The sequence below is a fragment of the Pelodiscus sinensis genome, chromosome 2, assembly GCF_049634645.1.
Source record: "Pelodiscus sinensis isolate JC-2024 chromosome 2, ASM4963464v1, whole genome shotgun sequence".
Taxonomy (NCBI): Eukaryota; Metazoa; Chordata; order Testudines; family Trionychidae; genus Pelodiscus; species Pelodiscus sinensis.
This window is the reverse complement of record NC_134712.1, coordinates 61194951-61214655: the sequence shown is the minus strand read 5'-3', so window position 1 is coordinate 61214655 and position 19705 is coordinate 61194951. Positions and strand designations below refer to the sequence as shown.

The window sequence follows — 19705 nt, the reverse complement described above, 5'->3', positions numbered from 1 at the left end:
CCCGTGCGCCATGTGCCCGGGGCCAGGCCAGCCCCGAGCACCTGGCGGGCGCATTGAAATGCCCCCGCGGGCGCCATGGCACCGGGTTGGGGACCACGGTATTAGCTGAACAGTGAACCCATGAAATAACTATTCCAGTTGTAATGAAGCCATTTAACAGGCATTTGCCAACCCTAGGTACATACTGTCAGTTTCTGAATTTGCTGTGTAAGTCAACAGGACCTTAATTTAAAATTTGCTTTACAAATATTACATTGGTGTGCTGCTCAATATTATAAAATCACATCTCTAAAAAGTCATCCCCCACTCCCATGACTGCCATTGAGCATAGGAGTACCTGTTGAATAACTCTGTATAGGGCCCCATTAATCCTAAGGACAGCCCTTTGTGAATCCAACAACAATAGCAGTGTTGATGCAGTGGCACCAGCTAGCAACCTGAATATATACCCCACCTCCCTGGTGCAAGTCTACGCTGCAGCTGGGAGCATGCCAGATTGGCACCAGCGTCACTCAAAACTCTGAAAATATCACTGTGAATGTTGAGGCATAGATGGTTGCTTGGCCAACCACCCAACTTCGAACACAGGAGTCAGACAGGCTAGCTCAAGCTAGTCTGGCTATGCAGGCTGAGAGGTATACTCCCAGTTGCAATGAAGACGTGTTCTGGAGGAATTGGACTCTGGTTTGCTAGGCTGTGCTGAAATCCATGCCACCATATCTACACAGCTATTGTTACCTATGCTAACTAGATTAAAACTAAACCTGTTTATACCGAGCCATGTGACAATACCACCTGTGCAGCACATTGTATCTAAAGAGCATTAGAAACAAAATTCCTAGAATTCTCTCAGTATTCAACAATGAAATGACTGATGCTTACCAGCTCTTTTCTGAGAAACTGTGTAGGGGAGCCAAGATCTAGGAAAGTTAGGATTATAACTCCCTTTCTTTTGTAGATCTCCTTTTTTCTTTCCAGTGACTAGGATTTACTCTCTCTCCAATATAAAAGACAGTGTTGGCAATTATTTTGCTGCCTACTGAGCTCATTCTAGCCTTTTTTCTCATGTGGGTTTCACCACAATCTTGCTGAATACTTAACTCCAGCAAGGAAAAAAAAATCCTTTTCCAACAAAAACTACAGCTTCACTTTTCTTTCTGGCTGTGAGGGGAAGAGGAGAAGTCCTAGAAGCTAAAAAGTTTAGTGTCGTAGCCTGATATATATTGATAAAAAAATCTTAGGCTTTTGCTGCTTGAGAATTCAGGAGTTTAAGAGGATAGGAAATATCCTTGACAAAAAGCTGGGTAAGTAGAAGGATCAGATGTAAACCCTAGCAAGCCCGTTGGAGATTTCATTTTTCCCCACTGGTATACCTCCATAGTGTCCAATCTGATGAGAAAAACTGCACTGCTTAGATCTGATGAAAGAGAGCTGCGTTTAGAATACAGATAACAGTGTAGTACTAAATAACTATAGCTGCCTTACGTGCATATCAAAGAGCTTTGCAAACCAAAAGCAGAATAGTTTATGGACAGCATCAGCCACTGAGAGTTTCTTTGAAAGGCTAGACTGGAGCATTGGTGGCAGGTGAGTGAACCCCATTTCAGGCTCAAAGCTGTAAAAGCCAGCTATTCCAGATGAAAATAGATAACTGATCATCTACTAGCAGGAAGAGATGAAGGAAACCACTGCAGCTTGACCTGACACATCAATATCAAGCACTGCTTCCACTGCTTGGATCTATTGCTAAAAGGTCTGTATCCTGCCCTCCCAAAAGGAGACACTGTGAATCCCTGACAATAACTGACCCCCAGCACCCCTCCTCCTGCTAGCATGAAAAGCATGGGTGTATATTACAGATTGTGTCTATCATCTTCACTACCACTTCTAGAAGTTTGCTAGCAAAACAGGCCAACATTCAACCAACAGGTGTTTGTACACTCCTTTTAAGACTTTGTATTCCAACCAGTTTCTGTGGAAGCAATCGCAACTGGTTTGGATTATGTTTCCAAAGCAAATTGATAATTCTCCATTTCAAATAAATATTCAAATCTGTTTCTTTGAAGAAGGAAAGTGAATGCAGGAACCTGAGCACTACTTGGAGAAGTTTAAACTCAACTCAGTGTTTATCCTGAAGGGCCTGGTTTTGAAGTTACTTCCAAGTGTACCGAACTTTAACTACGCACAATTGAAGTCAAGAGCCTGAGTGTTTGCAGGACTGGGACCAACTGTCTTGCTGTTATTCCAAGTCGTGGCATTTCCCAGGAAAATGTTAAAAATTACTAGGCTGTATTATAAGCACAATTTCAAACATCAGTGTACGACCAGACACCTCTTTTCAGTTGTGGATCCAATATTAGTTCGAACCAAGAATCCAGATGTGACTAGCACCTTGAGTATAAGCATTTGTTTAAAAAGAGCTGATTTCTATAAACCTCTACACATTTTTCCTCAATGTCTTCTTCTAAAAAAACTAATTGCATCTTATTGTTGCTTTACATCTGATTATCCTGTAGATTTTAATTCTAAACACTTTACTACACTCAGGTACTGTTTTTCTTCACTTGAACTTGATTTTTAGAGAAAAAATATTACTGAGCATACCAAGAAATCCTCACTCTGTTTTTCCAAAGCCTATTTAATCTATAGCCATCACTAGCGTCACAGAAATAAATGTCTAATACCTTTACTCTTTGCGAGACAGGGCTTTCCTTAAAGTCTTCACCAACTTTTTTATATTAAATAGTTACTTGTCTTAATGGTGAAATTAAGCTGTAAATTAAGTTTTAATCTTTATCCTTTGTTTTCTAAACCATTTCAACTGAGGTGTCAGAATGACCAGCAAAAGGTTCTATTTAACCACCTAGCAGCCCTTTCAAGGCCTATTATGGATTGCAGACACGTGGTAGGATAGCTAGCACTTTAATTTTCTCTAGAGGATGGCTTGACATTCTTAACTAATAAAATCCACATTGTCAGAGAAAATTGACAGTACATGATCCACTTTAAGCAATGATTTCCACTCACTGTAGTACATTGCTGGCAAAGTATTACTAGGATCCTTTCCAGATGTCAAATCTATACTATAAGGAAAGGATAAAGTTATCTTGAGGATACTTATGTAGGACTAGCAAAGATGACTTCAGGGTACAGAAAATGTCTTACTTCTTGTCCATCTTAAATGAGAACTAACCAGCTGGAAAGTAAAAGTTAAACAAAAATACAAACAAAAAGAATGGTATAAGGCAAGGATGTTAAGAAGTGGTTAACTAACTAATCATGTAGTCAATACAATTTGTATTAACAACACAATTAGTCGATAAGGGGAGGTGTGAGCCAGTGGGCACTTCTTCAGATGACCTGAAGAAGTGGGTTGTGCCCACGAAAGCTCATGATACTATCTACATGTGTTGTTATTCTTTAAAGTGCTACTAGACTATTCGTTGTTTTTAAAAAAAAAAAATTATATTCAGCATAGTATGTAGAATAGCTCTGAGGGAGAACAGGCCTGATTATCCACTGCCTTGCACCTTGTGTAGCCAAGCCATGTACCCTATGCAATGGAAGAGTAATACTCTACTATTTGGTTTGGTTGCAATTTACATCCCTCTTGCACAGATGTTAAATGACTATAAAGATGCAAAGTAGTGAAGAATGAGTACAGATGGGTTTTTATTGTGTGGGATAGAGAAATTGCACTGATTTCTTCCTTTTAAACAAAAAACAGAAGTCAGAATTGTTGGGGGATGTAAAAATTAATAGGGGTCTGAAATGGCTCTACATTAGTGGGTAAGGGGTATAGCCAGAAAAGGCATTGCCATTGCCTTTCAAACATGTTTTTCCCCTTTCTCCTGGCAGCCTTGGAAAATAGATAAGCATGCAGCTTGACTTTGTTGTGGATTTTGCTTATCTTCATTGGCTCTGCATAACATATTTTCAGGGTCAAAATCCCTTGTAATCTCTGTAATCTGTTATCTTGTAGTATGGGGATGTGTTGATTTGACTGGAAGTTCTATAAACAGTAATTAGGGGTGGGTATAACTGTATTCATTATTTGTCTATTAATATTCATTTTATGGGAGTTAACATTACTAAATAAGGCTTTAGGAAAAGTAGTGATAGACATATGAATTAACATACTAAAAAAGATAAAAGGGTGTGATTGTCACCAGGTTATTGCCACCCCGACATTGTGATGAATGTCTGAGATAAACATGCGTAAGCAATAAAGTAGTCCTTTCTACCCAATCCACTCCTGGGTCGCCTGTTTCTTCTCTAACAAGAATGTTTAAGTTAATAAAACAACTGTTTTTATTAAGCTTATTATCACTATCTTGGAAATGCTACTGCACACTTTGCTTGCATCGCAGTAGATTTTTAGAATTAATTTTAGCTTTTTAAAAATATTGAAATTATTGTATTGGGTCATGTGGGGGCAATGGTAGTAGGTGGGAGAGAATACAACAAACTTTTGTTTTTGAAGATGCCTTCAACTTATATTTTGGACTCACACTAGCAATTGTGAAGGTTACCTTAAAGAATATAAAACACCTCTTTCCCCAATTAAAGTGAAATGTACAGATAAATCAAGCCCAGTAATACAGTACAAGTGCAATGACAATCTGTAACCAATAACACAGCCGAGGAACTAAATATTGCAATACCTCTGAGTGTTTTATTACTCATTGCCTTGTTGTACTGTGCATATGACCAGATTTAACTTTTTCTTTTAATCATTATTTTGCTCACAGTAATTAATAAATGTTAAAGGGACAAGTTTCACAGTTATTTGGACAGATGACTGACCTGACTACCTCTGTAGTGATGCTACATGGTGCGGGGACCATATTGCTCAGCTCTGTGTATAACTACAACCGTGTACAACTACAAATGAAAATATTTAACATTCCACCATGGTCAATATGTTTAATAGATAAATGAAAGATCTGAAATAAAATAAATATCATAAACAACTAATATGTGAGACATAATGTGAGTATAAAAATATTGTCCATACTTAGCTTTCGGATCCAAATCAACAAAAGCTTGAAAATTGCAGACAGTAATTCATATCAGGCTTCAGAAATTCTAGTTTTTCCTTGGCATCCATCTGTCCCAATTACTGTTTCACTTCCTTATATTATTGCTCTTCCTCTTATTGTTCCTACTCTCTGCTGTCATTCACTGTGATTGTACTTCTGTGCCTTCAGGGATTCTACTTCCTTGCTGATTTGTTACATAGCTATATGCTGTGGGCTTAAATATGCTTTGGAGGTGCCACACCACACCCCATGAGGAATTCAGAGAGACGCTGTACTTCAGAAAGCCAGGCACAACAGCTCCTAGAATTCCCAAAGTGCTGGGAAAGCATGACCACTGCATTGTCCTTGGTGAGGATGCAGTATTCACTTCCCCTCTGTGCTTCTGCTGGTGGATGTGGATGGAATAGAAGCCCGGCTCCATCTTTCTTGAACTAGCTCTGAAAGGACACTGCTTTGAGGACTTCCACAGTGCACAGCTCCTCCATGGGACAACCTGTGTTCTGACCTCCCTTATGCCAGGCAATATATGGTCCTACTTGTTTTTCTTCATATACATTGTGTGTGTGCACATGTGTTGATACATACAGATTTTATATTCAGGAAAATGTGTTGTTTTTCTTTAACTGGAAAATTACAAAGGACAATTATCTTTCTTTTAAAACTAAATCTTTCACAGTAGGTTATAATACAAGTTGTAAAATTGTATATACAAACATAATATAAAAGGCTGCCTGAGAAGGAACAAGTGTTTCATCATGAAAATATATAGTGCATTACATAGAAATGCCTACACAGTGGACTGTTGCTAATTCACACCCTGTGACACACAAGTACGCAAAAAATTGCTATTTCTTCCCATTTCTCAAGATTTAATAGCGGTCTGCTGCAGTGAGGTATTCTTTTAAGGCAATATTCATTACAAGAGATACTAGAATACACTTTTGCACATAATTATAAAGATTAAAATTGAACCACACTTGTCCAAGTAAATGAGTAAAGCACATTAAAAGAACTAAACAGTATTATTCTGCTGTCCTTAATTGTATCCATCACTTAGGACCTCAGCTTAAATTCCTGATGCTATTTAAACTCCCAACAAAGCCACTAGTACAAAGGAGGTAGGATATAGGCCTTACTACCTAATTAGAAAACTAAGCAATCCATAGGGGGTGCCCATTATAGGCAAAAATTACTGAGGTTCTGCTGTCATTTTGCACTTACTAAACTTCAATGGCCTATCATATGAATGTTGTATTTACTGATTAAATCTATTTCAGTCACTTCAGTCCAATCTATTATATATCCTTTGTAGAGCATCTGAAATTAGCTTTATAGTCTATTAATTAAACTTCCTGGAGTGAATATCAGGGCTGATGTTGGGGTTTGTGGTCAGCAGCTCTTCATTTGCACTTTCTCCAAGGACTAGGATTGTCTCACTTAAATACCTTAGACTTAGTTTATGATCAAAATAAACTCCAACGCATATTAAAAGGAATAAGAAAGAGAGGAGGGAGAAACTCACTTACCTTCACCAATTCAGTATAACCAGTTTCTTTTGCTGTCCACCAAGGCTGAGCTTTTAGTCCATTAACATTGTAGAGAGAGCGCTGCCAGACTGATGCAAAATGACCTCTCTGGTGCCCAAGTTCATACCATTTGTATGCCTAGAAGATCACAGTTGTTTACAACCAACTTGCACCAGCCCAACTTCATCAGACAAGAATAATTTACTAATTTTAAAAGGGCATTTCAACACATCTGAATGACACTCCCTCTTGGAAAAGTAATAGGCTTCCTATAGGAGCACCATTTAATCCTTTATGTTAGGCCTGCAATAAGCACTTAAGAAAAAAAGCTAATAGCGTAGGTAGCTCAGATCAACCAGCGTTGTGCGACCTTCCAGTCTGTATTCACCAACACAGGTGGAAACTAACACACAGAGAGTGGGGCTGTTCCAATAGTTCAGGGGCTCACGTGGGGGTTCAACCCCTTGCTCCTCCCCATGAGCATGGCAATCCTCCGCTCTGTGCCTTACTTAGTTCCCTGTCTGTAGAGTGGGGAACAGAGAAGTTGCTGCTTCCACAGGCCAAGCAGGAGGCTCAGCCCCTCTATCATGACTCAGCCACTCTAAGCCAGCTAGGGAGCAGAAGTCCAGGCAGAGGTGGAAGATCAGATGACTCCAGAGAGAAGACTCAGTTCCAGTGTCCTGGTTGTCCAGTAGGGGAGCAGTAACCCCTAAAGGCAGAATGCTGACTGGCAGCCTTCTCTCTGCCTAGCTTCATGTGGCTGTGCACATTTTGATTTACTGAGTCAATTATGGAAACTCATTTGATTGCACCCAGTGTGCTCGAATTTGCAAAGCCTTGCTCTACAGTAAGTTCTGCCTAACTCTCATACTTTTGCTTTGGCCTGATCCTACAAGCTTGACCTCAGTGGGACTATTCATAAAAAAAGGAATTGTAGGCTTGCACCCTTTATCAGCTGGTTAATTTTGCCTTTCTATGCCACTAGCATACAGATCCAAGGAAAAGAAAAGATGATTTGCCTCAAAGAGAACTCACCAGGAAGTGGAACATTGCTTGCTTTTTGATGTTGTATGAATTGTTATTTGTGTTCAAGTAACACAAAGGCCTTGGCAAGGCTCTTTGTGCTAGACACAGTATAAACATAGAATAGAAAATAGCCCCCTTACCCCTTCAGTTACAATGAATACCTGGCAGTATGCAGTCACTGCACACATGGTACAAAGGACAAAAGCCCAAGATTGTTTGCAGTGGAAATAAAGGTGTTTACCACTTCAGTGAAAGGACAATCACTTTTGGTTGTCTCTTACAGATATGAACACAACCAACTGAGCACATTTGACATGCCATCTAGCAGCGGGCAGTAATGCCAACATAATAAACTGCCTAAAAAAGGTTACTGTTGTAAAGCCCCCACGGCTTCTGGAGCTGAGCCACCACGAACAGCCGGCTTGAGCTCTGGCCGCCACCTTGGCACAACAGTCAGCAGTTCTGTCCACAGATTGGTGGTTGGAAACTCTAACTTTTCTTTAGGGTTGCCAGATAGTTTAACCAAAAATACCGAACAGCCGCCCCTCCCCCCCCAAAAAAAACTCCACCAGGGAAAAAAATTCTGTCAAGGGGAAAAAAAACGGGGAGACCAAAGTTGTTGAGCAATCAGAATGGCCCCTTTAAGAAACGCTTTTGAGCCCTAACAGGCTGCCAGCGGCCATCTGCCATCCTGTCTCCCTGCTCTGGGCCAGACAGCTCCCCGTGGAACCAGGTAAGCACCGATATTTTCACCTCCTGGCCGGGAATAGATCAGAAAATACCGGACATTTTAGGTGTCCAGTATTTTCTGAATTTTTTTTTTTTTTTTTTTTACCAGACAGGAGGCGAAAATACCCGATTGTTGGGGTCAATACCGGACACCTGGCAAGCCTACTTTTCTTTATTTCAAAGAAAAAAAGCACTTTACATTTGAATGGCTATGCCGGATTTCAAAGAAAACGTTTTAAATAATCATCAAGCACTATGAAACCAAAGAGAATTATTTCTTTGGAGGTCTACATTTAAGTTTCCCTCACTCTCAAAATGCTGCCTGATTCTCTGGTGTATAAAATCTGATGATCTACGAAGAAGAGAATTGCTGCGAAATGTGCTACTCCAGTAGATATACGAAGCACTGAAAAGCCATGTTAACAAATCCAACAACAGTGGACAGCCTTGGAACTTTTCCTTTTGACTGCTATAAAATATTGCAAGTTTCTCAGAGGAGATTTTTAAAGTTGTGTCTTTAGGACGGATCATAAAAATGTTATGTATTACACTGTATATCTTTATAGTTTAAGCTTATCTGGAATGGAAACAGGACGATTTTCAACATATGTTCCTCAGCCTGTGGGTTGTAATAACTATGGCTATCATAGAATCATAGAATCATAGAATAATAGGACTGGAAGGGACCTCAAGAGGTCATCGAGTCCAGCCCCCCGCCCTCAAGGCAGGACCAAGCTCCACCTACACCATCCCTGACAGATGTCTATCTAACCTGTTCTTAAATATCTCCAGAGAGGGAGATTCCACCACCTCCCTTGGCAATTTATTCCAATATTTGACCACCCTGACAGTTAGGAATTTTTTCCTAATGTCCAATCTAAACCTCCCCTGCTGCACTTTAAGCCCATTACTCCTTGTCCTGTCCTCAGAAACCAAGAGGAACAAATTTTCGCCTTCCTCCTTGTGACACCCTTTTAGATATTTGAAAACCGCTATCATGTCCCCCCTTAATCTTCTTTTTTCCAAACTAAACAAGCCCAGTTCATGAAGCCTGGCTTCATAGGTCATGTTCTCTAGACCTTTAATCATTCTTGTTGCTCTTCTCTGTACCCTTTCCAATTTCTCCACATCTTTCTTGAAATATGGCACCCAGAACTGGACACAGTACTCCAGCTGAGGCCTAACTAGTGCAGAGTAGAGCGGCAGAATGACTTCACGAGTTTTGCTTACAACACACCTGTTGATACAACCTAGAATCATATTTGCTTTTTTGGCAACAGCATCACACTGTTGACTCATATTCAACTTGTGGTCCACTATGACCCCTAGATCCCTTTCTGCCATGCTCCTTCCTAGACAGTCGCTTCCCATCTTGTATGTATGGAACTGATTGTTCCTTCCTAAGTGGAGCACTTTGCATTTCTCTTTATTAAACCTCATCCTGTTTACCTCTGACCATTTCTCTAACTTGCTAAGGTCATTTTGAATTATGTCCCTATCCTCCAAAGAAGTCGCAACCCCACCCAGTTTGGTATCATCCGCAAACTTAATAAGCGTACTCTCTATCCCAATATCTACATCATTGATGAAGATATTGAACAGTACGGGTCCCAAAACAGACCCTTGAGGAACTCCACTTGTTATCCCTTTCCAGCAGGATTTAGAACCGTTAACAACAACTCTCTGACTACGGTTATCCAGCCAATTATGCACCCACCTTATCGTGGCCCTATCTAAGTTATATTTGCCTAGTTTATCAATAAGAATATCATGCGAGACCGTATCAAATGCCTTACTAAAGTCTAAGTATATGACATCCACCGCTTCTCCCTTATCCACAAGGCTCGTTATCTTATCAAAGAAAGCTATCAGATTAGTTTGGCATGACTTGTTCTTCACAAACCCATGCTGGCTATTCCCTATCACTTTATTACCTTCCAAGTGTTTGCATAGGATTTCCTTAATTACCTGCTCCATTATCTTCCCTGGGACAGACGTTAAACTGACCGGTCTATAGTTTCCTGGGTTGTTCTTATTCCCCTTTTTATAGATGGGCACAATATTTGCCCTTTTCCAGTCTTCTGGAATCTCCCCTGTCTGCCATGATTTTTCAAAGATCATAGCTAAAGGCTCAGATACCTCCTCTATCAGCTCCTTGAGTATCCTGGGATGCATTTCATCAGGACCTGGTGACTTGCTGACATCTAACTTTCCTAAGTGACTTTTAACTTGTTCTTTGTGAATCCTATCTTCTAAACCTACCCTCTCTCTGCTTGTATTCACTACGTTAGGCACACCTCCAGACTTCTCGGTGAAGACCGAAACAAAGAAGTCATTGAGCATCTCTGCCATTTCCAAGTTTCCTGTTACTGCTTCTCCCTCCTCACTAAGCAGTGGGCCTACCCTGTCCTTGGTCTTCCTCTTGCTTTTAATGTATTTATAAAAAGTCTTCTTGTTTCCCTTTATGCCTGTAGCTAGTTTGATCTCATTTTGTGCCTTTGCCTTTCTAATCTTGCCCCTGCATTCCCGTGTTGCTTGCCTATATTCATCCTTTGTTAGTTGTCCTAGTTTCCATTTTTTATATGACTCCTTTTTTATTTTGAGATCGTGCAAGATCTCCTTGTTAAGCCAAGCTGGTCTTTTGCCATATTTTCTATCTTTCCTACACAGCGGAATTGTTTGCTTTTGGGCCCTTAACAACGTCCCTTTGAAATACTTCCAACTCTCCTCAGTTGTTTTTCCCTTCAGTCTTGCTTCCCATGGGACCTTACCTACAAGTTCTCTGAGCTTATCAAAATCTGCCTTCCTGAAATCCATTACCTCAATTGTGCTGGTCTCCCTTCTACCTTTCCTTAAGATCATGAACTCTATTATTTCGTGATCACTGTCCCCTATACTGTCTTCCACTTTCAAGTTCTCAACTAGTTCCTCCCTATTTGTTAAAACCAAATCCAGAACAGCTTCTCCTCTGGTAGCTTTTTCAACCTTCTGAAACAGAAAGTTGTCTCCAATGCAGTCCAGAAACTTATTGGATAGCCTGTGCCTCGCTGTGTTAGTTTCCCAACAAATGTCTGGATAGTTGAAGTCCCCCATCACCACCAAATCTTGGGCTTTGGATAGTTTTGTTAATTGTTTAAAAAAGGCCTCATCCACCTCTTCCACCTGGCTAGGTGGCCTGTAGTAGACTCCTAGCATGATATCACCCTCGTTTTTTACCCCTTTTAGCTTAACCCAGAGACTCTCTACACAGCTATCTCCTACATTCATCTCCACTATCAATAGACTTTAAATGCTCACTGCCTGCACTCAGGTGCAATACACCTAAAGCTAGCTAAGGTGACAAGAGTATGAATTTCCTGTTTCAACTACTGACTGTAGAGAGAGATCGCTAGTGCTATTTATATGTAGGGATTATTGCTAGCTTATATTAAAAGCATTTTTATTTCAAATACATCTGTTAATGTAGAGAAAAATTAGGCATTGTCCACTCTACAATTCAAGGTAACTGTAGAAATAATGTTTTCCAATTGATTAATAGTCTAATACATTTTTAGTCCATATATTCCCCATGAAAAGCACTTACTCCACCTATTGTTTATATAAGCCTTTCCATTGATTTTATGTTTTTATTATTTATTGTACCATTTTATAGTATTATTTGAGTTGGAAAGAGCCTCTTCCATTCTACCTCTGCAATTTACCAAAGCTGAATTCTTAATTTAGCTGTAATAGATAAATGTCTATCTTCTGTGATGACAATTCCATATATTCCTTATGCATCCATCTCTTTTCTTGTTTAAATCTGTAAGCTCAGCAAGTCTGGCAAGGCCAGGTAGAGAAATGTAGCTTAACAGGGGACTTTCCATTGGGACAAATTTAAATTTCCTCTGCCACAATTAGTTCATTGATTAGATCTTTCTCTGGCATAAATTAACTGTCCATGAGGAAACATCAGCATAGTCAATAATTTAATTCTCTGGCTCAGGGGCTGGATGCAGACCTTGGTTTGCCTGGATCCATATACTGAGACTCCGGGCCCACCCTGCAACTCCATCGTGGAGCCGGAGCACACAGAATTTTGCTGCGGGTCAACAGTCTTGACTCAAAAAAAGTTCCCACCCCTGCTCTTGCCTTACAAGCAAGCTTATTATTCCAGAGCAAATCCTTAATCTTCTCCTCGTTGAGCATAAAAGCATTTCAATTTTGCGTATCTATTTATAGATACATAGATATATAAAGGAAGACCAACCAATTCTTACTTGTGAATGAACTTTTAAATCCATAAGAATTCAGTAAAAGTATTTTTTATTATTCTTCCACAGGAGAGACCCCCAACTTTTTCAGACTAGCATGTTATCACCTGGATCTGGAAATGTAGCTTCAGAGTAATTGTGCTATGAAAAATTACAATCACCGTTCTAAAAGATTTTTATTGAATAACTGAAGGCCTGTCATGTTTGGTGATCTGGTTCTAGTTAAGATCACCAAAGTCTGATTATAGCCACTGGTTTATATTGACTACATAAATGCCACCAGCAGACTATCGTATACACTCTAAACCCATTCGTTTATAAGCCAACCCCTCAAATTTACAGAAAAAAATGGTAAAAAAAGTAATTGACCTGTTTATAAGTGGACTTCAGAGTACAGCTGTCTAGAACCTTATAAACAGGCCAGTGACATTTTACCATTTTTTTCTCTGTAAGTTTGGGGTGGGGGTGGGTGTCAGTTCCCAGACCACAGCAGCTCTGCTTTTCAAATGTAGTAAGAGCCACTAGGCTCTAACTATGTTTAAAAGGCAGAGTGACAGCAGCTGGGACTTAGCACGAGCAAGGACTGCTTTGTCCCGGCTCGGACTGGGTCCCAGTCGCTGCTGCTCTGCCTTTTTAGAATCCGTTCATAAACCTGTCCCAAGTGGGAATTTTTTCCAAAAAAAGTCGACTTATGAATCAATATATATGGTAATTTGTTACACTGTTTGGACACAAGATACTCAAGAGGTCTGCATTTCGAAAATAATGTGAATGTCAATGCTTCTGAAATATTTTTATGCCACTGATAACATACAAAAAGATGACTCAAGACAGTGTTTATCTGTTTTCAGCTATCCATATTCCTTATGAATGAAGCTTTCTTTACTTTCATGTCAACATTAGTGTTCATAGTTAAAAAACTCATATCTTCTGATTTCTCTCAAAAGAAGGAGGGTTAATCTACATGTGTAACTTTCCATTTCCCAAATTAGATAAAAGAGGAAAAGCTCTCTTGGTTTTCATTGCCTTATATTTTATGCTCATTATTTCTTGGAGAAAGGATCCTTGCATAATATTGAGGATCTAAGATTCTGGCTTGCCCGCTAATCTTACACAAACAAATACAGGAAACCAGTGCACTGGTTCAAATCTCCCAAAATCCAGTAATACTTATACATCTGTTGCAGCAAGAGACCTACTCCCACAGCAGAGTTCTGAGCAAGTGTGTTGCATTAAACCTGCACATATACACAGTATTCATTTATCTTTGCCCCTGAGGGAAAAGATCCTGTAGCTCCAGGGTTGGTACCAGCTGTAGTGGTAGCAAGATACCTTTTAGTCAAAAATTTCATGTATTGAGAATTTATGAATTTCCCTGGTTCCCTGACTAGCCCTCCCATGTTTGACTTGCCTGACTGGTATGCCCAGACTGGCTTGCAGTGTGTGCCCTTCCTGCTCCCTCCCTGCCAGTAGACTGAGATTTGTTAACAGCTGCTGTGCACCCACATTCCAGGCAGACTTTCTGCTGCTGATGTCCTACAGTTTGAGATCCACCAGATCCTGGGCTGTTAAATCAATGAAATTACTCAGGTTCACAATGTTAAGACCATGCTTACATGCTTTTTTTGGACTGGAAAAAGAGTGCAGAGCACCTTGCAGGATTGCATTTTTTAGAACAAGAAACATGCAAAACTTGTACCTCTTTGTTTCCAACTCTCTGCAGGGCATCACCTAAATGAAAATAAAAGCGGCCATCATCAGTGCCAGGGTCACCAGACTCCAGTCCTTCCTAGAGAAAGAATGAAATAAACACCAGTAAAACAGTTCATGTAGCTGTTACAGCAAGCAGACCATTCAATCCAAGGAATAGGCATGTAAAATAATAGGCATGTAAAATATATTCGTAAATAACTATATAGAAGTAAAATATTTTGTTATCCTGAAGTTACGGATGAATGAATAACACGTCAGCCAAAAAATTCTTGAAAACATTGTTTTTTCAATTTCCTCCTCTTCCATAAAATCTCCAAAAAAGGCATTTTTTAAAAAAGAAAATCTGGAAATTCCAAGACAGGTTTCATTTTATAGACTTCCCTCCCAAACAATCAGAAGTATGAAAACCAAAGATTTGGGAACACTCATGAATCTCAAGATTGGCTCCAACCTGCCAGCCTCAAAACAGCTTGAAACTGAAATCTTTCCATCATGAATGGTCCTATTCATTAGTGACCGAGGAAACAGTAATACTGTATGTTTAAATCTTGATGAAACTTGGTTGTATAACAAAGTCTCTGTTTATAAATCTGTGCAGTTATGAATATATTTTGGGATCATATAAATGGTTATTTATAACTATTGTGCTCATTGCTAAACCTGTGTTATCACAATTTCCCCATTTTTTCTACCAGTAAAATGTATCTTCAATGAAAGAAAGAGAAGAACTAATGGAGTAATACCTTCAAATATGGAATGCTCTCTGCTATTTTGTTTTCTGCCTTGAGGATGAAGCCATAGTGTACTTTGGCGAAGCCATCATTTGGAACCAGACTCAGAACCTGTGTAAAGCAAATTAGTAATTATTACATATTAATAAATGGGTTTCATTACAAAATTAATTGAGATTGGCACACTAAGAATCGTGTTGTGGTTTAAAACAAATACTGACATCTGCTTCAAACCCTTTAAGAATCACTTGACTCATTCAAGTTTTTCCAGGCTCATTCTTTGTACTTTGGTCTCTCGCTACACTAATTCATGTGCACAGTAAAATGGCAACAAGCACAATTTTATGGTTAGAAATCAAAAGCTGCACACATGGGGCGATGGAACAATTTTTTATAACAGGGGTGCTGTGATCCATGGAATCAAGCAAAGTCTTGTACAGTATATACTGAAAAGCACTTCAAGCCAGTGGGTGCTATGGCACCCCTGTACCCAAAGTTCCAGAAATTAACATTATCTGCATATATATTAGCTGTTCATCTACATTTCTTTATTTTCTTTTCCCCTCTCTGAGGTCTCAGAGTATGTCTTCACTGCAGAGTTAACTTGAATGATCTACACTGGAATTAATTCTCTGGGGATTGCCTTGTTCAGGTGAGAGTGGTCAGACTGCAAAAATAACACTGAGCTACTATGCCCATACTACCCTTCTTCATGTAGGTGTCCATCCCATGGATTTCTGCATTGCAGCAAACTGAACTGCTCTATGAATTTCTTCCCAGTGAGTTGTGGGAGAACTTATTTGTCCTTTCTTGGCACACAAAGGGAATTACATCATTCAGGTGGAGCTAGACTGTCCACACTGCAGCACAGTTGTGTTACCATCTGACAAGCTGTGCAAATTCTAGCTATAGCCTATAACTGTCATTCCCAACCTTTTTCATACTGTGGACTGACAAACCCATTCACAAACTTTTGGCAGACTGGCAACATTTTATTTGCATATTTGTTATATAAATAATGAATATGCAAATGAAATGTTTGTGGTTCATCAAAATATGTACCCCAGCTACCACATACACTACAACCCTGACTCCTGCATCAGCCCCATATGAAGTTATTCAGCCCCGTCTGCCAGAACAGGCACCCGCCGGGCAGAGCAAGTCCCAGCCCCGCTGCCACACAGCAGGTCCCACCTTTTTCCCCCCAGCAGAGCAGGGACCTCCCCGATACATGGATGCAGTAGGTCCTGCCCTCCGCCACGAGGCCATAGCAGGCTCCATCCCGCAATGTAGCAAGCCCCGGCCCTCCGCCAGAGTAGGCCCACTGGAGTAGGAGCAACCCTCCCACCATGCCCCCCCACCATGCAGCAAGTCCCACCTTCCCATGCCATGTGGCTGCGGCAGGTCCCAGCTCTCCCACTGGAGCAGGCCTCAGTTGCCCACCATGTGGCCACAGCCGACCCCCTGAGCGCCGCAGCCACTCTTCACACGGTCCCATGAGCTGGGTGCATAGCAGCTGCCAGAGCTAGAACCAGGACCATGGGGAGGCTGCCCCGATAGGGACAGCCTCACTGTGGTCCTGGTTCAGCCACAGAACACGTGGCTGCCCACCGCCCCACTCAGCCTGTTGTTGTGTGGTGAAGTGGGCAGGAATTCTCTTATGGGGAACCCCAACAGGCAGGGCTAATCAAAAGCTGGGGGAATGGCCTGGCAGTGTGCTGCGGCCCAGCAAGCAGGGGTTTGCAGCTCACCACCAGTCTGCAGATTGGCGGTTGGGAACCGTGGGCCTATAACACTTGACAGCCAGCTTGAGTTAAAAGAACCAGGGCATTCAAGTTAAAGGATTTTTGTGTGTGGATGAGACTTGAGGTGGGGGCAGTACTCAAGTTTGTAGTCAGGACAACAGAGAAATGAGATGTTGGTAGGGACAGATTGAAGTGGCTTGGAGAACAGGAGTAGGAGGTGTATTTGTGACCTAGGGATCTTTTGGTGCCAGCTAACAGAGGGCACAGGGATCCTCTGAGTCTAGTATCTACATAGTAGTTCAAAGGGTGTCACATGAGGTTTCTAATGAGAGTCTGTCATACCGGTCCTCACAATCATTACAAAATGGAGGATCGCAGCCAAAAGTTACCATTGTATCCTGGAAGGATTTGGGGTGAGCCTTTGCTTTAGACATGGCAATGTCTTATTAGTTAAGCTTAAGTTCTAGCATGCATGTTAGGATTCTATTTCAGAGATAACCCTTTGTTTCCGGTACTCCAGCCTGCTCTCATTTGACTCTCTGGTCTTTGTTCAATACACGTATACTTGTGCTTTTTCTATAAACAAATTTAAGTGCTGTGTATTAAACAGTTGCCCCAGAGCCTAGCGATTCAAAGAGGTCCATGTCTCCCAGCTGCTGCACTGTTACTGTGGCGGTGGCGGCAGCGGCAGCAGCAGCCGCCAGAGTCCTGGGCCCTTTAAATTGCCGCTGAAGCAGCATGCGGCAATGCTCTGGTTACCGCTGAGGGCTGGGGCTGGGGAGGGGTGTGGATGGATAGTACAGTGCTCTGGCTTGCCCCTTCTGCGAGCATGGAGCCTCCACCCTTCCCATGGGTCTGTGCAAGCTGTCAGTTCTCCTGGATAAGGGCAGGTGGTAGCAAGGTTCCCCTGGGAAGCATCACAACATCACATGCATCTTCTCATCCCTGTATAATGGCAGTGTTTCAGGCAAAAGGTGAAGAACAAAGAAGGTGGATCTAAGCTCCACTACCCTCAAACTACACTCTCCGCTTTTACCTCCTCTTTTTTTAGATTAATATATATATATTTACTTCAGTGCTATTTGTGGTATTACAGTGGAACAGCAGCATAGTTGCTGGTCTAGCCCCATAGCCTAGCCTTTCGCTACACTGATGTAGGGGAGTTACCGTTGATGTAGGTAATCTACCTCCCCATGTGGCAATAGTTAGATGGATTGAAGTGTTCTTCCATTGACCTAGTCATGTCAATAGTGCACTGGCTTACTGGTGGCACTAAGGGAAATGGGCGCACACAGAAAAAAAAGTTAGTGAGTGCCCAGCACCTACCAATCATCTGCAGATCAGCTGCTTGGTAAGCCCTGCCAATTAGCTGTTTGGTGGCAGGCAGGCGCTGAGGGGAAGGAGGAAAGAGTGGGGACAGGATGCACCAGGAGAGGGAGCAGAGCAGATGGAATGGGGGCAGCAAGAAGACAGGGTGCACTTGCAGGGGCAGGACCCGGGATGTAGCAAGGATGGAACACTCACCTAGAAAAATGACAGTGTCGGTGCTCAGAGACGTGAATTTTTATTCCCCGAGCAATGTGACTAGGTTGATTTAACTTTAAGTGTAGACCATGACTAAGGCAATAGCGAAGCCCACAATATTTTTAAATTGCAGTTACAGATCTATGGTACACAAGCATTCCTGAAACTACTAGTTATATACAAGTTCTTAGCAATGCACATACTGATTTCACCCATATTTCCCTGTTTCTCCAGATATTGTTTAACTTAACACAAAATCCTGCCCCTTAAAAAGTTATTTGAGCAAGTAAATTCTCTTTCATTCCTTAGGACCAGATTCTGTGCTGTTTTCACCTTATATAGTCATTTATATCTTTGTAAACTAAGGACAAAGTGTGTGTAAAATGATGCTAGCTAAGAATGATAGCATTTTACATCCACTTTGCTCAGGAATAAATGATTACAAAGATTCAACCAAACAGAGAATCTGGAAATCTATAACATTCTATCAGAATTAAAGAAAGGGTAAAAATATGGACTTGCAAACCACAGTTAAAAATTGTTTGACCATCCGTTTAGAAAATAAATGGTATTGCTATTGATTTTACATCTTTTGGTTACAATATTCCATAGATAATAACTCTGTTCCAACAAGCTGTGCCTAGCGGACCACACAAATTGAGTTTAAAAAGTATTTATGCACCATATAATTTTGTTAATCTGATTAACTAAAGTAGAAAAGCCAAACATACAACATCTGACTTAGTTTTACAAATCATTTGGCATGATAGTTCACTTAAGTTATCCATCTACATTAAGGCAAGAATTTACATTCATGACCACTCCAAGAGAGTGATTTAATAAAAATCAACAGAAAGTACACTTGAAGCATTTAATGTAAATTATGTATATTAACCTAATCCAATTGTTACATAGAATATTAATTACTTTTAGAAAGAAGTTATGCTAAATTGCTGCTTAGTTCATTAAATATTAATCATGGATATAGCAATAAACCTCAGGGACTATTCAAAATAATAGCCAATCAGTAGCACAAAAGTGCAAACAGAGAATTTGCCTTCAGAGCAATTGCTCTGCAAATGAGGAATTCCATGAAGAGTGTTAAATCATGATCTACAGACCTTTGAAAACAAATGCATCTGTGATTTCTCCAAAGATTGTTTTTAATGTCCTGTTCCTAAATTCCTAAATATAATATTCAAAGGAAAGACATTTAACAGGAGGAAAAAGTTGTCTATTTCTTAACATTCCCTTCCAATTGTAGCACAGTGCACAGTTTTGTCAAATAGGGCATATTCTCCATCATATTAAACTCTAGCTATAGACATATAACTCTTAATTCAAAGTACAACGTTCAGGTTCGCCATCTTTGAAGTGAAAAGAAAGGACTTATTGCACTTAAGCTGATCACCTGTG

At 40.6% G+C, this 19705-nt stretch overlaps 1 protein-coding gene across 10 annotated transcripts in view; it reads right to left on the bottom strand.

Annotated features, from left to right (window-relative positions):
- Positions 1 to 19705, bottom strand: part of ASPH (aspartate beta-hydroxylase) — a 188147-nt gene that overhangs the window by 20783 nt on the left and 147659 nt on the right. For all 10 annotated transcript variants that reach the window (XM_075920632.1, XM_075920630.1, XM_075920638.1 and 7 more), the window contains 3 exons: positions 15033 to 15131; positions 14276 to 14365; positions 6569 to 6706 (listed from right to left, as the gene is read on the bottom strand). In XM_075920632.1, the coding sequence (XP_075776747.1) occupies positions 6569 to 6706; positions 14276 to 14365; positions 15033 to 15131 (327 nt within the window). The remainder of the gene's footprint in view (positions 1 to 6568; positions 6707 to 14275; positions 14366 to 15032; positions 15132 to 19705) is intronic.